We start from the raw sequence: 20,747 nt of genomic DNA on the forward strand, positions 1-20,747 counted from the left end.
TGGGCTGGGCTCCATGGATAACCTTTTGATGTAAATAAATGACATTAGGTGTGTTGTTATATAGATCTGTTGCACCTGTTTTCTTTGGGGAAAGTAGGATATACTGCAATTAATTTTCAGTTGGATTTTATTTGTACATAAAAGCTCTGTCCAGTAACCTGGAGCACTTTTATAATTTATTTTGAGATTTGTTTGAGTGAGAGTGAGAGAAGGTCCTGTAACCTGGTCCAGTTTTGGAGAAAATGTAAGTTATTAATAGTCAATGTTTTACTATGAACATACAATTGAATTTAAATTTTCCATTAAAGAAAAGTAAAAAAAATGTTTGTGTATGCTGTCAATTATAGTTCTTAGAAAGAAAATCGGAATCGGCCAAAATCGGAATCGGCAGGTCAGACTTTAAAAAATTGGAAATCGGAATCGGCCAAGAAAATTGCAATCGGTGCATCTCTAGTTCTTGCTGAAGCAACTAGACTGATAAAGAAGTAAATAAGAGTGTGTAAGTGTGATTTGCTGAAACAAGCACACTACTCACCAGGATGGTCTTTGACAGTGAAGCCGAATCTCTCAAGTAAGGGAAGACCCCGAAGAACAGTAGATCTCCCGTGTGCAGTTAAGTCTGTAGTCTGCAACAAAGAGAGAAAGAAAGAGAAGGGGGACAGAAGGAGAAAGAGAGAACGTCCAAGCTTGAGAAATGATCTTGTTTGAAATTAAGCACAAAGAAAAATGCCAAAAACTAGTTATGCAGAGATAAAGCCACGAAAATCAATCTTTCTTTGATTGACAAATTGATTATTTACCTGTGCATCCAGTTTCTCCAGTAAATCTTCCATGTAATTTTGTCCCGCTTGTCCTGGTTTGGCTCTGTATATCTTCAGCAAGCCCCTGGTGTGACTGTCCAGTGCTCGATCAACACGGTTAATGCATGTAAATTCTGCATAAACCTGGGGAGGGAGAGGAAGAGAGAAAGAGAGAGGGGGGGGGATACAAAAAAGAGCAATTATATTCATTATAATATTAAAATATGTATGTAAATGTAAAATATGTAAATTCTGCATAAACGAGAGAGAAGAGAGTTACCTGTTCCTGAACTAGCAATCTTTGTTTAAATGTTGACACCAGTGGCTGGTCCTGTAGCTTTGGTCTAGCTAGGCCAAAGCTACAAATTGATATCCAAGTGGTGGTGCTACGGGTGACACACACACACACACACACACACACACACACACACTTAAAACTCATTTCGTGGCAGTCTGCTTGATTGTTCAATGTAAATGCCAACTTTCTCTTACAGAACACATCTTGGTGGTTCTGTTTTGAGCTCATCTCTAACGTTAGCTTATATTATCACAGAGATAAACTACTTTTCATCCGACATTTGAACCCGCAAAGGAATAATGTTACAGGGAAAAATTTGATGCAATTCGTCATATATAGGCTATAAAACAAAACAGTCTGAATCAGACATTTTACTGAATAAAAATGTACTAACTTGTGGCTTTAATGAAGGGGCTCGGGAAGCACTGCGCCCTGCTATTTTCAATGATGTAACGTTAGTTAGCTAAGGTAACGTTACATTTAAGGTAAATCAAGCTAACTTACCTTGGAGAATCCACGGTCGGATGAAAACCAAGATGGTAAAATAAAGTGTGTTCTTCTTGTGTTACGCGATATATAGACCTTACGCTGGGGTGTATTTCCGAAAGAAACCGAAGCTGATGAACTCTGATGACTTTGTAATGTCTGATAAAGCAGCTTGCCTTTAGTTGACTTTTCACTGGTAACGACTATAGAACCTCCTTGGTAATGACAGAGCGGTTATTTTCTTCCTCCTCAACGCGCATGCGCAAACCTGCGCACTTCCTCTGCTTGCAGTTTGAACTTGAACTTGAATTTTTGTTTTCCCTTGTAATACAGTAATTACCATTTGCTGAAAATAATTTGCTTTAACTTGTTTACTGGCAAAATGTACATGGTCATTACCAAAACATTTTTTTATGTTGTGTTTTGTGATTTTCACATCTCATGTCAAATTCATGTGACTTTGATACAGACTTCATTTTCACCTGTGAAAACCTCTTTTCACATGTGAATAGAGACAATCACCTGTGAATATGTCGAACTCACATGCGACTTTGTAACATACTTGATTTTCACATGTAAAAATTTCAGTTCACATGTGAATAAAGCCAATCACATGTGAATGTTTCGAACTCAAATGTGACTTTGTGACACATATTTTATTTTATGGAAGGCCCAGTTCAAAAATACGTGATTTCCAACACGTCGACAACATGCTGCAACACGTTGAAAACGCGCAAAGAACGTGTTGTCGACATGTTGTCAACACGTTAACAACATGTCGATGACGTGTGATCTCAGACGCCAATTTCACATCATTCTGAGCCATTTGGCCACTTGTCCAGTTTGAACGGATGAGTGTCGTAAGTTCCCATTGGCTGCCGAGCACTAGGGTTAAACCATTTCTGTAAGCCTAGGGGTTGCCTACCACTATTTAGCATGCTAAGGATCCTCTTATTTCTTTGTCCTTTTCTTCCTTTTTTTGTGTAGCCTATAAAAATAAAATATTTGGATTGCAGTTTTATGACTCAAATTATTATTTATCGACATAAAATTGCCTCCTTTTGCTCCACTACTGCATTTTTTGCTAAACAAACACATTAGTGGACATTCTAGCTTTCATCAAACTTTAGTTTTCTATCATTAAAAACATTAACAATTGTGTGGGGAAAAAGTTACAGCTGTGGCACTCGCTCAATGCTGGTTTAGGATACAGACCATTGTAATGAATATCTGTCTTTGGAAAACAACATGAACTTTTTTTTTTAGCATTTTTATTTAATTTAGGCTATGACCAGTAGGGGGCACATTATCACTAATAATGGTACTTGTTCAAACCTAAACAGACCTCTTTTTGTTCAGAGATTCGGCACCCATCAGACATAATTAGGTACACAGGTGATATTACCCATTTTTACAGCCTTCCAAAGACTTTCAGTATTAGAATGAGAGCTTGTAATTAGGTCAGATACTAATTTGATTTGGCTTTCCTGACAGCAGATGTATGCTACTGTGCCAAAGTCCTAGGCCACCCTGAAAATTCTTATTAAAGGCATTTACCTGAGAAGTAAGTATTTAGCCAATTAGTTAAATCATTTATAACATTTAAGTAAACACAAAGACACAAAGAAAAAAAGTGTATTATTGTTTCTTTCTAGAACCACACACATAGTTTATATCTGCAATACTTGGGAATAGTCATGCAGAAAATAAGGGACATGAACGTTTTTAACTGTGCATTACAGATGCTCCACAATGATCACACCAACAAGTAACCTGGATTGTTACTGAGTAGCTTATTATACACTTCATAACAGCCAGAATAAATTTTATGGCTGCTTTTGTGACAGTTTATATGCTGGTTTAGCAATGTGACGGACTTGAAATGGCTAGGACTGAAGATGGGACTGATGTGATTCCACTGCAAACTGCTCAAGACTCCATGACTGGAAACAAATCACAGACGGTTGAATATTATAAATGAATGAATATTATGAATGAATGAATGAATATTATTATATATTACAATAATAATAATATATCTGGTATAAGGCTTAATTGAGGTGCTCGTGCTGAATAATTATAGACTTGAAAAAGGCTATGCAGATTATGCAGGACAGACATTTTCATTCATTAGGCCTATTTTGTATTTTATGCACATATAGGCTACAGCACGTTGTATTAAAATGTATTAATGTGGTTCAACAGTTTTATTTGCGCCCTGGCCCAAGATCATGCAAACGGTCTGATGGCTCCTTGTTAATAGCAGCAGACTTCTCTCATTATTTGACAATAAAATCATGGGTCTGGCTATCAATTTGTTAACTTCAAGTTAACTTATTAACTTTAAGTTTGTTAACTTGCTGTAAATGACCGCTGCCATTATAGATTTCAAACATCTGTGATTAAAATAAAAATAAGTCAAGAATAGCTGCAGGAGCCTTTTTTGTATATGTTTTATAAAAGAAAAAGCCTAGTTATGAGCATTGAGATGACATGTAAGCCACTTTGCGTCCGCTGTCTAGTAATTGACACAGGTGTGTCTAACTGGTTGAGACGCCAGTCAGATATTGCTTTTAGCTTTAGTATTTCTTTTGGTTTGAACTAAAGTCGCTTGTTATTTAATGTTTTGAAATCCATGTTAGCCTTTAGATGCATGCAGGCACTTCCAGAGTGCGCACTGAAACGCCAAAGCCACTGAGCGCTGTCAGTTGCCGGTGTTTCTATTGCGGTCTGCGGTCGCCTTTAGTCATCTTGACAGTGGAAAATAAATGCTCCTACATAGCAGTGAAGGCATCGAAGGGCAGATTCCATTGCAAGGATATTGGGCATAACCTTCAGTGCCTTTCGATGTGCTGTAAGAACCTTATAGATCTGTGGCCTCTCCATCCATTTCTGTGGCACAAGGCGCGCACACGTTGCACACTTGAATAAAGTAAACTCAGTATGGATTATTATTTTCTTCCTTTACTTGGTATTCTGCAAAATACACAGACATTGCAGTACATCGTTACACGTTTCTGTCCAGCCTTTCTCTTAGCACTACAGTACAATGTATGTGCCTTGCCTTTGTTTATATTCTTCACAGAAGCGCTCACTTAAGGGTATACTCCCTCTTGTGGAATAAGGGGGCAACAACTCTTGTCTTCATATGTATTCATAATACATGTTCTATTTTGAGGACAAAATAAAATGGAAAACGGCTCTATTTTATTTTATTTTAAAACGTTGTTACAAACATTGATAATTAAAAAAACCCCGTTTTTCATTTTCCAATTTTCGTCTCAGAATAGGAAATTGAGCATTGTACCACTGCTGTAACTTTTTAATCTGTGTATTATTCGTTCTTTTCATATTCAATTGAGAATCCAAAATTGGAAAATGAAAAAAATTCGTTACTTCGTTATTCGTTTATGAATCTGATACCAAAAACAAATAATGGTTTGTTTTTCGTACTTTCGATTTTCTGCTCAGATCAAAAATAGGAAATGAAAAAACCAGCCTTGTGCCCGAACTTGATTTTGATATTCAATTTGTCCGATTTGTGTGACCCGGAAGTTACTGCCTCGTTAGCTTGATTCAGTTTTGCTAGCCTTGACGATCAATCGTGGAGAGTTTCATCTTGTTCAGAGGAACTAAACGCTTAACTCTCAAGGAAGACGACATGACAACCGAAAAAAATCGGCAGGATCTTCCAGGTATTGTAGTTTTGTCTAAAAATATGTCATATTTATTCTGTAAAATTGTACAGACGCACGTTATTTTATAACTACTAACGTTGTGGTGAACCCCTTCCCTCACTGTTTACATTTGAAAAGGTACATGGCCCCAGTCTCTACATCACCGATGACAGCAATGTAGCCGTATTCCCCTGGGACTGACGGCCACTTTAGCTCTTTAGACCTCATAGTAAGGGGGCATTACGAGGTGCACGGCGAGAGTATCAGCGTGGAGGACTCATCTAGTGTGCCAGTAACACACAACCCTACCCACTTTTCCTTCCACCGCCCACCCAGCGCTGCTGCGGGTTCTGCTACAAGGGCTTCTGCAATTCCAAGAGCCACCGTGGCAAAAACATTCCAAAGGTGACCAAATAAACCTTTCACTCCTCATATGCAACTACTGTTTGTATCACACCGGATAAGAGCATCACACCAATGTTAGAGTATGTTATACGATTACCCTTGTATTCAAGGCAATATGAACTGCTATGTTGTTATGCTAGCCATAACTACAAACAGTAAGACTTACAACATTTATTCACAAATGTGACCATATTTGACACTGATAATACATCTGCAGAAGAATGTGCTTTCAATGTAATGGCTACATTATGTCACCCAGTCACACAAATCTGCATAATTTACCTGGATGCACCATAGACCTATTATTAAGTAGACCAAGCATCAAAGCTATTTAAAGATAGCGTCCCATTACCATTACCATTGCACTGGCTGTATTATATGTTATATGTATAACCTCCTCCTCTCCTCTCCTTGTCTCCTCTTCTCTCTCCTCTCCTCTCTCCTCCTCTCCCCTCCTTGTCTCTTCTCCTCTCCTCTCCCCTCCTTGTCTCTTCTCCTCTCCTCTCCTTGTCTCTTCTCTCCTCTCCCCTCCTTGTCTCTTCTCCTCTCCTCTCCTCTCCTCTACCCTCCTTGTCTCCTCTCCCCTCTCCTCGTCTCCTCTCCTGTCCTTGTTTCCTCCTCTCCTCTCCCCCCTTGTCTCCTCTCCTTGTCTCCTTTCCTCTTCTCCTCCTCCTCCTCCTCTCCCCTCCCCTCCCCTCCCCTCCTCTCCTCTCCTCTCCTCTCCTCTCCTCTCCTCTCCTCATCTCTCCTCTCCTGTCCTTGTCTCCTCCTCTCCTCTCCTCTCCTCTCCTCTCCCCTCCTTGTCTCCTCTCCTCTCCTTTCCTTGTCTCTCCTCTCCTGGTCTTCTCCTCTCCCCTCTCCCCTCTCCTCTTCTCCTCTCCTCTCCACTCCTCTCCTGTCCTGTCCTTGTCTCCTCCTCTCCTCTCCTCCATGGTGGGACACACAAACACACAAACCGCTCTCCAATTATAGTAGTGGGATAAGGCCTAAACAATATAAAATGAGTAAAAAAAATGTTTGCTTTCATATCAATATTCAGGAACATCTTCATCGCTGAAATTGTGGATGGCAAGTTGGAGACCAGCAAAACGCTGACAGTGCGTTTTTCTGAATTTGAGGCTTCTGTTACGGGCATCATCGGTAAAGTCAATGATGCCCTTGGACAAGAGGACTCACTCATCCTCACTGACAGCCAGGGAAACAAAATCTTGGACTCTGAAGGAACCAGAGGTATAGTTGAATACTTTGTATTGTTTATATGATAGCCTCAGGAAAACTACATATAAATCCAGCATACTTTTATGTAAATCCAGCATACTTTTTATGTATGCTTCAAATAAACGCATTTGTATTAAGAGTAATTGCCCAGTGGTTTCTTGAAACCTTCAGGTTTCAACATTATGTAACCCATGAACCCCTTGAAACCTAGTTTTAAGAAAACCACTCCATCTCCTGAGACATGTCACGCGCACAACTAATCGACTATTTTCTATACAGGATCAGCATTTTGGAAGCAAAATGCAAGGAAAATATTTGCTGTGCAGAAAGAACACTTCCTGCAGGTACAATCAAGTAAAAAGAGGAGACTGAGGTACTTAAACTGGATTTGCATTTTTTGCAATTATTATGGTTGCATATTTGTATGGATGTTCTCCTAAATTGATAAATGAGGAGTAACTTTTATCTGTAAGATGTTTTGCCAATATAGGCCCCAGTACAAATAGTCACATATTGTTCCAGGTAAAGACTTATAGAGAATCTCATACACAACACTGACTTGACTGATTCACAACCTTTTGGTGTAGGTGTTATGCAATGAATTTTCTGTCCAGTTTCTGGGATGTTGTCCATTGCATGGGCACACATTGCATGAGAGTTAGGGTCGCTAAGATTTAATTTATTTATAGATTTTGATTTTGATTAATGTGTTAATCAAAAATAATTCTGAATAACAAATTAGATTCCCAGATCAATGGAAGTAACAGCAGGTAACATTGTGCATAAAACCGCCTGGATTTGAAATACTAGGTCTACAATGACAGGAGTAGCAATTGACAAGGTTAAAATGATTGCATTTATTTTAACTGTAAAAAGGATATTGTTGAGAACAAGTAGGATATAATTTGCTTGTTGTATATTTTGCTTGTTTTTCAGTCGATAAGATGATACTGGCCTCGATGACGTTTTGGACAGAGTTGAAGAGGTGGTCCTGGCAGCCCAGGGACTGCAAGAAGTGTCCACTACAATGAAGGAGCTGATGGAGTTTGCAAATTCCTGTCAGTGTCCCTGACAGAGGCCCAAGCAGCAGCTGTTAGGGATGCCTTTGCCTGTCTTGTCTGCAGAAGTAATTTTTTAAAATATTATTTTCTTTAAAAACCTGTATTACCCATAACTCAAAGGTTGTTCAAAATACATAAACTCAATTCAGAAGGATGGAAAATCCCAGGTCAGGTGTTCTAAACAACCACAAATGTACATACAGTAAATAAACTGATGGTACCATAGACAAAGTTTTGTCTACTTAATACAGATATCAGTGCAACTAATTTACCTCTTTCCTTGAAGAAAATAGACCTCCACATCATAAAAAAAAAAAAAAAAAAATTAAAACTGTTTTCTGAATCAAATTTGCAGGTCCAGTGGTTGAGCCCATGGTTTCATCATGCTGCCAAAGCCTTATTGGCTGCAGGAGCTGCATTGTGGAGTGGCAGAAAAATTCTGCCTTTTGCCCAAAATGTCGAGCTGGTGATTTTGGTGACAACATACAAAGACTCACTGGACTCTCTGGTGCATTGGCTGCACTGGGAAACATACTCTTGGAGTAATATTGTACAGTATGCAAGCATGCGCAATTGCATAGTTTTGCTGTTCTTAATTGTTCTGTTCTTCCTTGAATAACATTTCAAGTCTGCAGTTAAAGCACACTCCTTGATGTGCATAGTTTTATTCGATTATTTTATTTTTTTACCCACATTTCAATGCTGTGAAAGCTAAGTTACAAGCTCAAATTTGCACTATTTTATGTTGTATATTTTTTTTTATTTAAAGTTAACATAAAACATAAAAAGTCTGCCTTTCTGGCAATACTGGTGCAATACATTTTTATGTCTTTGTATGCAAGATTTTATTTCACCTAAAAAAAAGTTAAATACAACAGAGTTTAAAGCAATAAAAGTGTATTTGCCAAATTATTCAACTGACAATTTGGGGACACAGTGGCAGCTACATAAGATTTTTAAATCAATCTTTATGCCTTGGCTTTTTTTTAAGAGCAACACATACAGTAGCAGAGCACATAGCAGTCTGTTTACCTAGCTACTCAACAACACCACAGATTGGATAAAAACCACCACAGCATTTCAGTTACTTTTTTCAGACATATCTTTGGGTCACATTCATGAGGTACAACAAGGCATCTTGGAAAGGAGTATAGTCATTGTTTACCACATGATTAAAAAGAAGAGAGATGTCAGGGTAGTTTTCTGCAAAGTCCTGTTCTGCATGACATCTATCCTCAGATGAAAAGGGGTCAGTTCCAAAAACCGACACCCAAGTCAGCAAGGATCCCAATTCTTCCTCATACATGTTTGCCACAACAGAGGCACTGGGCAGCAGCTCCTCAGAAATTGTAGCTGGACAGCCACCTGCTGCGAGTTCATTGGGTATCCCACGGCCTAAAACAAGGAAACATGGTAACGAATACCTAACAAAGCAATGCCGTTTATGTTGTATGTGGTTGGAGTGTAAAAAAATAACCATTGCTTCTAAAGTGTTGTACATATTCAGTTTAGCATACCTGGGATCCTGTGTGCATTCCATGATTGCACCACTCTGCCTAGTCCAATTTGGCTTAATTGACATGTCAGGTTTGAGATGCAGAATTTAGTCATATTGTCCTCCATGTTGATGACTTCTTGGTCCAGCAGGTGTACCAGGGCCTGTTTCAATGGGTAGTTCACTCGATTGTTCACCTCGGGCCAAATCCTTTCCACTCGAAGATTCTGTTGACCACAAAACATGTTTTCAGATGGTATGAAAATACAACTGCAGAAAATGTAATAGTAGATTATAGCTGATGCCCTGCGGTGAGTCGGGGCCGGGCATTTTGAGGAGGTAGAGGAAGAAGAAGAAGGAGGAGGAAGAAGAAGAGGAGGAGGAGGAGGAGGACAAGGAGGACAAGGAGGACAAATGAGAAATACATGAGGGTCCATCAGCAGACCTGTCCGGACCAAAATTATCATTAATCCTTGAAGTATCTTTGAAATCATGAGTCTCTAATCCACACAGCACAATGCCTGAGTAGACATAAGCATATTCATTCTGCAGCACCCGGGGCTCAAACTCACAACCTTTGCCACCAATGGCAAGTCTCGATCGTGTTGAGCTACCTGAGAAGTGGGAAAATTAGAGGCTTCACACTAGAACTTAGGCAACCACCAGGGTGCAGGATAACAGCTGTCCATGCATGTAAAGGCAGATTTCAAACTAGTGTCAAATATTCAGTATTCACGAAAAAATTCAGAGAATTTGCATACTTCATCTAGACAACATGGAGATGTCTGTAATTTTTTTTTTTTTTTACAAAGATTGATTACTCCATATGCCAAAAACCGATGTTTAAAGATGCTCTATTCCCATTGACTGCAATAGTTTACATGAGGGCAGAATTCAAAATACTGTCAAAAATTCAGTTTTTGAGATACAATTATGAAATTTACCACACTTCATCTACCATGACAGCAAAATTGTGTCATTTATTTTCATGAACATTGGAGATTTATTTAGCAAGAATTTGCAGTAGCTGTTTACAGTACTGTTTACAGTAAAACATTTTGATGCACTGTGGGCTCAATTTTTGATATTTCAAAAATCTGGCTGGATTGTTTGTGGAGGACAGTCTGAAGATGCAGTGTAGCAAGTTTGGTGTCAATTGAGCAAAAAATGTGGGAGGAGATAGGTTTCATTAGTTTTACAGTTTTTGAGAAAAACAGAGTGATGGACTTCATAATTCCTGCCAGCTCGAAGCATCTGAACATTTCTGCTCTACATTTTGGTGAAAGTTGCAAAGCCGTAGCACGTACGACTGATTTGTTATGAATTTTCAAAGTTTTAAACTTTACACGGTTGCTGTAGAACCACCATTAGGACTACTGACCCCCAAAGCCAGTTGAGTAAGTTTGGCATGGGACTGGACCTATGTGCAAAGTTTTGTTTATTTTCATGCATGGGAAGAAGAAGAATAAGCAGAGCTGCCCGGCCCCTAATAATAATAATTATAGAGCAGTTTCTTAAGCAAGGAAAATGAATTTCCATTTAAAATGCTTTCAGTCCTTATTTTTAAGAAGAAAAAAATGGTCAGAGTGTTTCTTTCTTATGTTTGATTATATTAGTTGCACTGTTTGTCAGTATTACAAAAACCTCACCCTTGTTGATGTTGTTTGGAGGTATGGTGGCCTGCTGAGGTTGTGTCTGTGTCTTGACAGCTTCTCTTGCATGTACAGGCACATGGAAAACTCCCTGCCATGGTCGACCCTGAGTTGGTCCCACATCCCATGGTTGACCACTGCAGATCTGGAATAAAATAATGTGTACATGTGCACATGGCTGCACTGAACTTAACTGATCCAATAAGAAAAAGGCATTACATTCAATGAAAAGACAATATACATAGCACAGAAAAGAGTATGACAATAACATTGGTTCTGAATGTATTCACCTGTAAACTTCCTCATAAATCACAAGGTTGTTTTTCACTGGCATGGTGGAATTGGCAACAGTTTTGCTGCTGTAGCCATCAACTGCCAAGACGTGTGTCACTCCGAACATCACAAGCTTCTCATTTTGATCAAGATGAAGTTTATGGCCCACATATTCAGCATGATAAGGGACTGGATTTAGATTGCAAGCACCCTTAAGAAAATTGAAATATTATGATTAATGCAGGCTCCCATCTTTGTCAGATTGGGTGCCATGCCATTGTTCCGATGGCCCATTATTCCGAAACCCCATAGTCCGAAAAATGTCCCATTGGACCGAAAGCCCATTTGTCCGACAGCCCGTTATCCCGAAAACAAACATCCATTGCTCCGAAAATACACACTCTCCCTGCAGTTAGTTTATTTACAATTCATTCCGATGTGCTGGAAATAAACAGAAAAAGTAAATGAATAATAAGGAAATATCCTCAACAAATAAAATGAAATCTCACCGTTTGTCCTCAGATCATTAATATAAGTTAACAAATTAGGTTAACTATAATTTAAACAAACATTCCAAATAATAATTATAATGGAATGAATCTACTCTGAGGCAAATGTATCTTTCTTTGCCCGTCTATTGTTCACACTAAATCTTCCATCGTTTCTCAAAGAAACAGAAGCACATGGCTAATTATTATGCAGAATGACGTCTGATGATGTAATTCTGCATAATAATTAGCCATGTGCTTCTGCAACGGAGGAAGCTGGCTGTTGGACATCGCTGTCGGATGTTTACTCTAACAATCCCTTTTACCTGGTTGGAATTAAGCAGTGTTCCATGCAGCAGTGATATTACGATGGTAGTGAGGCTTAATCCCCAAAGAAGAACAAGCTATTCACTTTTTCTTCATGGACGCACATGGTCTGATGTTTGGAGCAGCCGAGTGGTGTAGTTAGTTACCGGACGTCAGTTCCGACATAGATCCTACACAGATGCCTAATTAGCCATGTGCTTCTGTTTGTTTGATAAATGGATGTTTGTTTTCAGGATAATGGGCTCTCGGACAAATGGGACATTTTTTGGACTATTGGGGTTTCTGAATAATGGGCCATGGGAACAATGGGCAGTCCCCGTCAAGGTGCCCCAAAATATTCACAAAATGTTTTTACAACAGCAACGTTTGAAAGATAGGCAGGATATAAAATGTGAAAACCTAAATGAAAACTTACCCCATATATTGATCCAATCACAGCCCTCTCCAGTTCTGTGTCTGATAGGCCGACATGTCTTTTTCGCTTAAGGTTGTGCTGAACACAGAATCTTCTAACACTCATTTCAGAGCATCGCTGAATTCCCATCTGCTGCTGCGTGGTGGAAATCTCTGCATGCGTCTTGCCAGTTTCAAATAAGTCTTTAATTAAATTAGCGTATGGTTCCAGTGCGGCCATGGTGTCGGTACCAAGTTAGGCCTACTCAAAAAAAAAAAAGAATAACCTACATACAATCTTACTTACAATCACTGCGTGATTCTGGTTTTTCAGGCTTTCTTTTTTCTGCAAACTTATCAAGTGCAACACACGAAGAAGACAGTAACTTCCGGGTCACACAAATCGGACAAATTGAATATCAAAATCAAGTTCGGGCCCGTGGCTGATTTTTTCATTTCCTATTTTTGATCTGAGCATAAAATCGAAAGTACGAAAAACGAACCGTTATTTGTTTTTGGTATCAGATTCATAAACGAATAACGAAATAACGAATCGTTTTTTCATTTTCCGATTTTGGATTCTCAATTGAATATGAAAAGAACGAATGATACACCGATTCTTTTTCCCCACACAATTGTTAATGTTTTTAATGATAGAACACTAAAGTTTGATGAAAGCTAGAATGTCCACTAATGTGTTTGTTTAACAAAAAATGCAGTAGTGGAGCAAAAGGAGGCAATTTTATGTCGATAAATAATAATTTGAGTCATAAAACTGCAATCCAAATATTTTATTTTTATAGGCTACACAAAAAAAGGAAGAAAAGGACAAAGAAATAAGAGGATCCTTAGCATGCTAAATAGTGGTAGGCAACCCCTAGGCTTACAGAAATGGTTTAACCCTAGTGCTCGGCAGCCAATGGGATCTTACGACACTCATCCGTTCAAACTGGACAAGTGGCCAAATGGCTCAGAATGATGTGAAATTGGCGTCTGAGATCACAGTCATCGACATGTTGTTAACGTGTCGTCAACGTCTGGTCAACGTGTGAAAAATGAACGTTGACAACACGTTCTTTGCGCGTTTTCAACGTGTTGGAAATCACATATTTTTGAACTGCTGGGCCTTCCATATTAATTTTCACCTGTGAAACCCTTTTTTCCTTTTTTTTTGTAAAGATTTCAGTTCACATGTGAATAAAGCCAATCACGTGAAAATGTCAAATTCACATGTGACTTTATGACACAGACTTAATTTTCACATGTGAAAACGTTTTTTCACATGTGAATACAGAAAATCACATGTGAAAATGTCAAATTCACATTATATTATCACACACATTATATTTTCACGTGTAAATTTCATTTCACATGTGAATAAAGCATATCACATGTGAAAGTGCAGTTTTCACATGTGAAATGGACATTTTCACATGTGAAATGGTCGATTTCACGTGTGACTTTTTTGTAAGGGACTCGCTAGATAACCGTCTAGCTAGCTAATCGTGTCAGAAGTGCTTCACGAGCTAAACAAACTTACAGCTTAGTTCTTGGTGAATGAATGAGCAATGCAATGAATGGTTACGATCAAGTTAACTAGCTGGCGCTCACCACATAGCTAGCAAGGACATGCAAGAATGACCGGCTGGTGCGCTCTAGCCTTAAAGGGCAACTTCGCCGATTTTCAACCAGCTTTGTATCATTACAATGTCGGTAGTAGATGCAAATGAAGAATGTTTAACTTCCCTCCATGTTGCCTGCAGCCAGTTACCTTGCGAGGCAGCTGGATTCGCGAGATCACGATCACGCGAGAATCCATCTTGGCAGGCTTCAAGTTCTGGGTTTGTGGCTGAACCACAGCGGTGCGGACCAATCGGCGTCCTATGAGGGCAGCTAGGGGCGTGGCTTAGGTGTGGCGACAGCGAGAAGTGACTGTTCACAACAATGGAAGCTCCTAAAGAGGCTAGCGTAGATGCTGCTATAACATCAGTTATTTCTGAACTGGAGAGTATTTCTTCACTGAAAGAAGATCAAAGAACGGCACTGAAGGCTTTTCTGGATGGAAAAGATGTTTTCGCTCTTCTCCCGACCGGCTTCGGCAAGAGTTTGTTTATATGGTTCGTTGATCTGATTGGTTAGTTAGCCCGTGATAGACAGATGGTTCATCCAATCACCTGCCAAGTATTTTTTGAAAGTGCCTGCCCTTTTCCAAACAGTTTCCAAGGACAACTTCCCAGATGGTTCTGTGTAACAAACCATCTGGCAAGTCAGGTTATGCAGCCAGAGCTCCCAGTTCATTTGCTGGCAAAAGGACGCCGGCGGCGAACTTTGGAGATCGGCTTTAGACTACAAACTACGTTTCCGCATTTTCTGTAGTGGTGCCTTCAAGGACGGTAAAATGTGAGTCTCCCAAAACACTCCCGTCCCATGCTACGCGAGCGACAGGGAAAAGCAGACAATAATATATCATACTACTAAATACTTTAAAATATCAGTATATTTGGAAGAAAACTAGTTTCATGATACGAGGCTTAATATCACGCTGTTGAATCAGACACAACAGAGTCTGGAAGAGGAAGCGACCACCGGACCGGAGCGACGTTTCAGCCGCAGCTAAGCTAAGTTAAGCTGCTAAATTTCTCCGTGATTCATCCAGAAGAGCTGAATCTAACACAAAAAACCAACTAGCTATTAATGGTGGAGCGGAGATGTGGCGCCACTATTACAACTTATGAGGCCGAATATAGTGCCATGGAATCAGACAAAACAGAGTGCACCGGGGGCTGAACACCTGTACCTGGTGACGATCGTCAGGGGGACAGACAGAAAACTCCGCGCTGCAACAAACATGACGGTGCTTTGGTGAACCTGACTTGTTTTCTGACAGAATATTATATCGGACTTTGCCAACATCCAGCGGCACCGTTCAGCACTCGGTGAGTTGATCCACATAACATAACTGACTCCAGCGTGCTGGTTTGTTTTATGATCCTTTGAAAACAGGTGCGATTTATCCAGACTTGATGAGAAAAAACGTTTTGTAAATGAAAATAAGCCTCAGTAAAGCGATATAATGCTGCTTTGTCTCTGCTGACTTTGTCTTTGGTGCTACACTGACCGTGAACGCACCATCAGAGTCAGTGATGCGCGCAATGCATTCTGGTTGTTGTAGGATTCCCCCTTAAGAGCGATATGGGGAATCTACACCCGTTTTCTCAGTGTTCTCTGGTCATAGGGCTCCAATTTCAAAAATAATTGCACATTTCTACTACATGGGTGACCTAGTTTTAATAAATCATCATATTCACAGCAGTGAAATAGGCCTTTAAGCTGTAGCCTGGCTAGCCTGTAGCTATTCATTCGTTAGCTAGCTAGCGGGCTAACTAACTCTGAGTGTCTCTTTGAGCGGCATGTGTGTAGCTACATGGTAGCTAGATAGCATGTATGAATGACTGTCCTGTTCAGTTGTCATTCACATTACCTAGCTATGTTTTAAGATTATGCATACAATATATCTTTGATTCAGTCACTCCATTTGTTATTATTACCACATTGAAATTGTTGTCACTGACTAACCCAAGGGGGGAAATACATCACTGGTGGGGGACGACATGTTTACTATTTGCTTGTTTTTTTGCGGCACCGCTGTGTGCCGTAAACACTGCAAATTCACCTCCGCTATCACATACATCCAGACACCCAGTGGACGTTAGGTTTCTGCAATGAACATTTTGTGATGCTAAATTCTAGACTGTGATACACCCAAACTGAAGAATGTGTGCATTGAATATGGAAATATTAAACCAAACAATTGCCAAAACCTGATCTGTAGACTAATATCAGTATCAGTATCCAGCTCGAATCAACTGAGCTCATACCCACAAAGTCTGCCAGAAACGTGGGTGTCATGATTGATGACCAGCTAACCTTCAAGGAGCATGTGACTTCTGTTGCTCGGTCATGCCGATTTGCTCTATACAATATCAGGAAGATCAGACCCTACCTGTCTGAGCATGCAGCACAACTCCTGGTACAGGCTCTTGTAATATCACGCCTTGACTACTGCAACTCCTTACTGGCAGGGCTCCCGGCCTGTACTTTCAAACCTCTGCAGATGATCCAGAACGCGGCGGCGCGTCTGGTCTTCAACCAGCCCAAAAGAGCACATGTCACTCCGCTATTCATATCCCTCCACTGGCTCCCAGTTGCTGCCCGCATCAAGTTCAAGTCCTTGATGCTCGCCTACAAAACAATAACCAAAACGGCTCCGACCTACCTGAACTCCCTCATTCAGGTCTACGCTCCCTCCCGCTCACTACGCTCTGCCATGGAGCAGCGCCTGGTGCTGCCACCTCAGCAAGGCCCTAAGTCTCTAGCCAGACTCTTCTCTTTTGTGGTTCCCCGGTGGTGGAACGAGTTGCCAAACTCCATTCGATCCGCAGAATCCCTCTCTATCCTTAAGAAAAGGCTAAAGACCCAGCTCTTTAGCGAATACCTCCTTTCATAAAAAAAAAAAAAAAAGCACCTATGTCCTGTTGGACCAGAACTTAGCTTGTTGCACTGTCTCGTAGCACCTTTGTCCTGTTGGACCAGAACTTAGCTCTATAGCACTTACTCTCGTTGTTCTCTCCTATCTAGAAACTTGCTTGTGTTGTATGCAAATCTCATGTGTAAGTCGCTTTGGATAAAAGCGTCTGCCAAATGTGAAATTGTAATTGTAATTGTAATATGCACCATCGTCGGTGATGATAGGTTTCTTCAGTTGTGCTGTGTAGTTATTTCCTAACATTGATTATTGTTGTTCTCATCACTTGATCCTAGCCGAGGCTTCAAGACCGTTTGGCCTATACACACACAGAGGGAGAAGGTCGACAACAAGGCGGCGATCCCTTGCTGTGCCCCATACGAAAATCTGATCTATGGCCATATATGAATATTAAATACTGGGACATATAACTTTACATATATGGACATATTTGAGATTCCCATATTTGTTGCACACATATTAAAATTATATGTTCAAACATGAAGCAAAAATATTTGAAGTCTCTCATATAAGGTGACATATACCGTAAAACTTCAATTAATAGCCCGGGCTTTTATTTGCTTCAAACACTGAACTCAACCGGCCTATATTTGGGACAGGCGTCTATATGGGACAGTGTCCGTGCTTAAAGTATAATTCATTTGTTGTTCACGTATAATGAAAAATCCCATTTTTTGGGGTATTTCCTAATTTCATTGTCCTAAGACGTGCAATGCAATTCAGCTCGCCAAGCCTCAGCTTGTTCTATTATCCAACTTGTACAATGAAAATTGAACACGTAAGTCGAGAGCCAAAAACAGAGACAGCTCGCCTTCAAAGTAAAAGTTGTGCGTTTTGAAGCGTGTTGGCTGCAGCGGTCAATTTAAGGAGAGCTTAACTAAATAAATAAACAAATAGCCTAAATAATGAACATAATTCATAACTGTTAAAGGTACTGTTTGTAAGATTCAGAAAATGCTTGTTATTAGTGACACCTGTGGCCGTTAAGGTAACTGCAGCACCCTGTTGCTCGTGCTCGCGCATGTGCCCGCACTCCGTAGGCGCGAGCGAGCATCCTGTGTATCGGCCAAAACAGTGACCATATGAACGTGATGGACCGGCATCATGTTGATAGATGAGGAAGCAGTTTCTTTTTTTTTTTACTTGCATTCAAATGTCAGTCACATTTGCTGATCGCCATGGTGGCACAGAGAAAAAAGTACGACCTGAAATTCAAGCTGTCAGTTGTCAAATTTGCTGAACAAAACTCAGGAGAAGCAGCAGCAAGACATTTCTCCGTTGATCTTTTTTTTTTAAATCTTTTTTCTAAGGTAGGCTACCGGTATTTTGATACGGGGCTCTCCCTCTCTCTCTCTGTGCTTTAGAACGTAACCGCTGTGAAACAATCAGAAAACAACGTTTTATTTCTCTGATTCACCGGCTTTCTCGCTACTACCGCTCCCTCTCTTCATTCACTTTCTAGCTCGCTCGACCATCTCTCTCTCTCTCTCTCTCTTTCTCGGGCTATTAATTGAAGTTATATGTATGTTACGTATGTTTTCAGTGCTGTGTTTTTGTGAGGAGGAACTGTGACTATGTGTGAACTTTGTTGGGTGATAACGTTACATTGGCTGTATTTATAATATTATAGGTTGGCGTTGGCTTGCTAGCCAGTTTTCATATGTGAATGTCGCTATCTGTTATCTGCAATAACGCTAACTGTTAGTGAACTACACAGAATATGTATATGTATTCATCATTTCCTGAATGACTGTAGTTCACCTTGCTGTGTCATTACAGCTTACCATTGTTTATTTCACCATTACTGTAAATCAGCATTGTAGTTCACTGTACAAACGCCAGATCCATGCAGCGTAGCTAAGTTACAGCTAGCTGGCTAACCTTAGCATAGCTTTGTGTACAGTTAGATAACGTTATTTGGCCGCCGCTGCCGCACACGGAAGAAGTTTGCCTTCAGGGCTTTCTGTCAGAAAGCCTTTCTGACAGAAATCCACGGTTATGGTTTGGGTAGGGGTTAGGGTTACCCTAAGGCTTTCTACGAGAAAGCCCTGAAGGCAAACTTGTCCCGTGTGCGCCGCTGCCTTGCATCGCTCTTGGCTAGTAGAAGGCAATCGTTATACACCTTTGCTTTGTAACGTTACATCATTTATTGTTGGCTAAAATCAACACTATTTGTCATAATAGCTACATAAATTAGTATCATGGATCACGTTAGCTGGTGAAGTGATTTGGCAAACTAGCCAACTAACATATCCACTCAGAAAGTATTACGTTACAAGCAAGCAAGCTATAGTGAAGTAGTGAAGCTGAAGAGACTAGCCACGGGAGCGCGCATAACGTCACATCCGTTGGAATCTCCCGGAAAAAACACATAGAATGTAGCTTTACACACTGTTACAGGCAACGGAGAAAGTCGGCTGAGGTCTCATTTTTTAAGTTACGTTACAACCCGTTCACACATTGGCAATAAAAAACTATTTATACATGTAAAAAGTTTGTAAAAGTTACATATAGAACCGCTCAGCAAAGATGGGAAATACTATCAAATTGTTTATTTAAACCAGTATGAATATTACTTGTATAAAAATTAGGCTATCGAATAATATATCAATTACGAATCACTCATTTGATCTCGCTCCGAGAGAGAGAGAGAGGGAGAAGCGTGGTCGAGGGAGTTAGAAAGTGAATGAAGAGAGGGAGCGGTGGTAGCGAGAAAGCCGGTAAATCAGAGAAATAAAACGTTATTTTCTGATTGTTTCACAGCGGTTACGTTCTAAAGCACAGAGAGAGAGAGAGAGCCCTGTATGAAAATACCGGTAGCCTACCTTAGAAAGGATGAAAGCCGAAAAAAGATCAATGGAGAAACGTCTTGCTGCTGCTTCTCCTGAGTTTGGTTCAGCAAATTTGACAACTGACAGCTTGAATTTCAGGTCATAGCCAGCTTTTTTCTCTGTGCTGCCATGGCGATCAACAAATGTGACTGACGTTTGAGTGCAAGTAAAAAAAGAAATAAACTGCTTCGCAGCATCAATGGCAACCGGCTTCTAATTGAGACCAGCCTTTATTTGTCAAAACGTGTAGCCGCACTCAGCCAGTAAAAGGGACTCGGCGTTTAATTGGGACTCGGCTTTTAATTGAAGTTTTACGGTATGTGCATATACTAGATTCCATTATTTATTTTCCACATATATGGAGAACTTAAGTGTGAATATGTGGCAGACATATTTGTTTTGCATATGTAATGTATGGAAACATACATGCATTTTAGATCTATGTTTAAAATAAGCTGTGCAATATATAGCCAATTATTTAATTAAAAAATATGTAGGTAACATATTAGTGTTTATGCATGTTTTTTTTTTTTTTGTTTTTTTTTTACATAAGCACACTATAAACAGTTTCCACAGGTTGTGTAATAATTTTTAGAATTAAATTAAAATTTTTGTTCGAACATACAGATTTATTTATGTCTTTATTGTATATTTTAATAATGGTAAGACACTTCTTGGTTAGGATATTACGGCATTTAAACAAAAATTGTGCAAAAGAAATCACCTCGTTTTATCTGTAAACTTTTTTAATTTCATCCAAATAAACCAATGTAACTACAGTTATAATTTCATGCATA

The 20,747-nt window shown here is 39.8% G+C and overlaps 1 protein-coding gene across 1 annotated transcript; it reads right to left on the bottom strand.

Annotated features, from left to right (window-relative positions):
• Positions 1-527: 527 nt before the first annotated feature.
• LOC139660681 (uncharacterized) lies at positions 528-14,392 on the bottom strand. Its single transcript, XM_071538885.1, has 7 exons — positions 14,345-14,392; positions 11,383-11,576; positions 11,090-11,237; positions 9,463-9,667; positions 9,111-9,340; positions 801-944; positions 528-626 (listed from the first exon to the last, which is right to left on the bottom strand). Exons 1-7 carry the CDS (start codon positions 14,390-14,392, stop codon positions 528-530), a joined length of 1,068 nt encoding a protein of 355 aa, XP_071394986.1.
• Positions 14,393-20,747: the final 6,355 nt, after the last annotated feature.

Source organism: Centroberyx affinis, unplaced genomic scaffold (assembly GCF_046629955.1).
Source record: "Centroberyx affinis isolate AG114_WGS23_722 - 3 ecotype Tasmania unplaced genomic scaffold, CSIRO-AGI_Caff_v1 ptg003362l_1, whole genome shotgun sequence".
Classification (NCBI taxonomy): Eukaryota; Metazoa; Chordata; class Actinopteri; order Beryciformes; family Berycidae; genus Centroberyx; species Centroberyx affinis.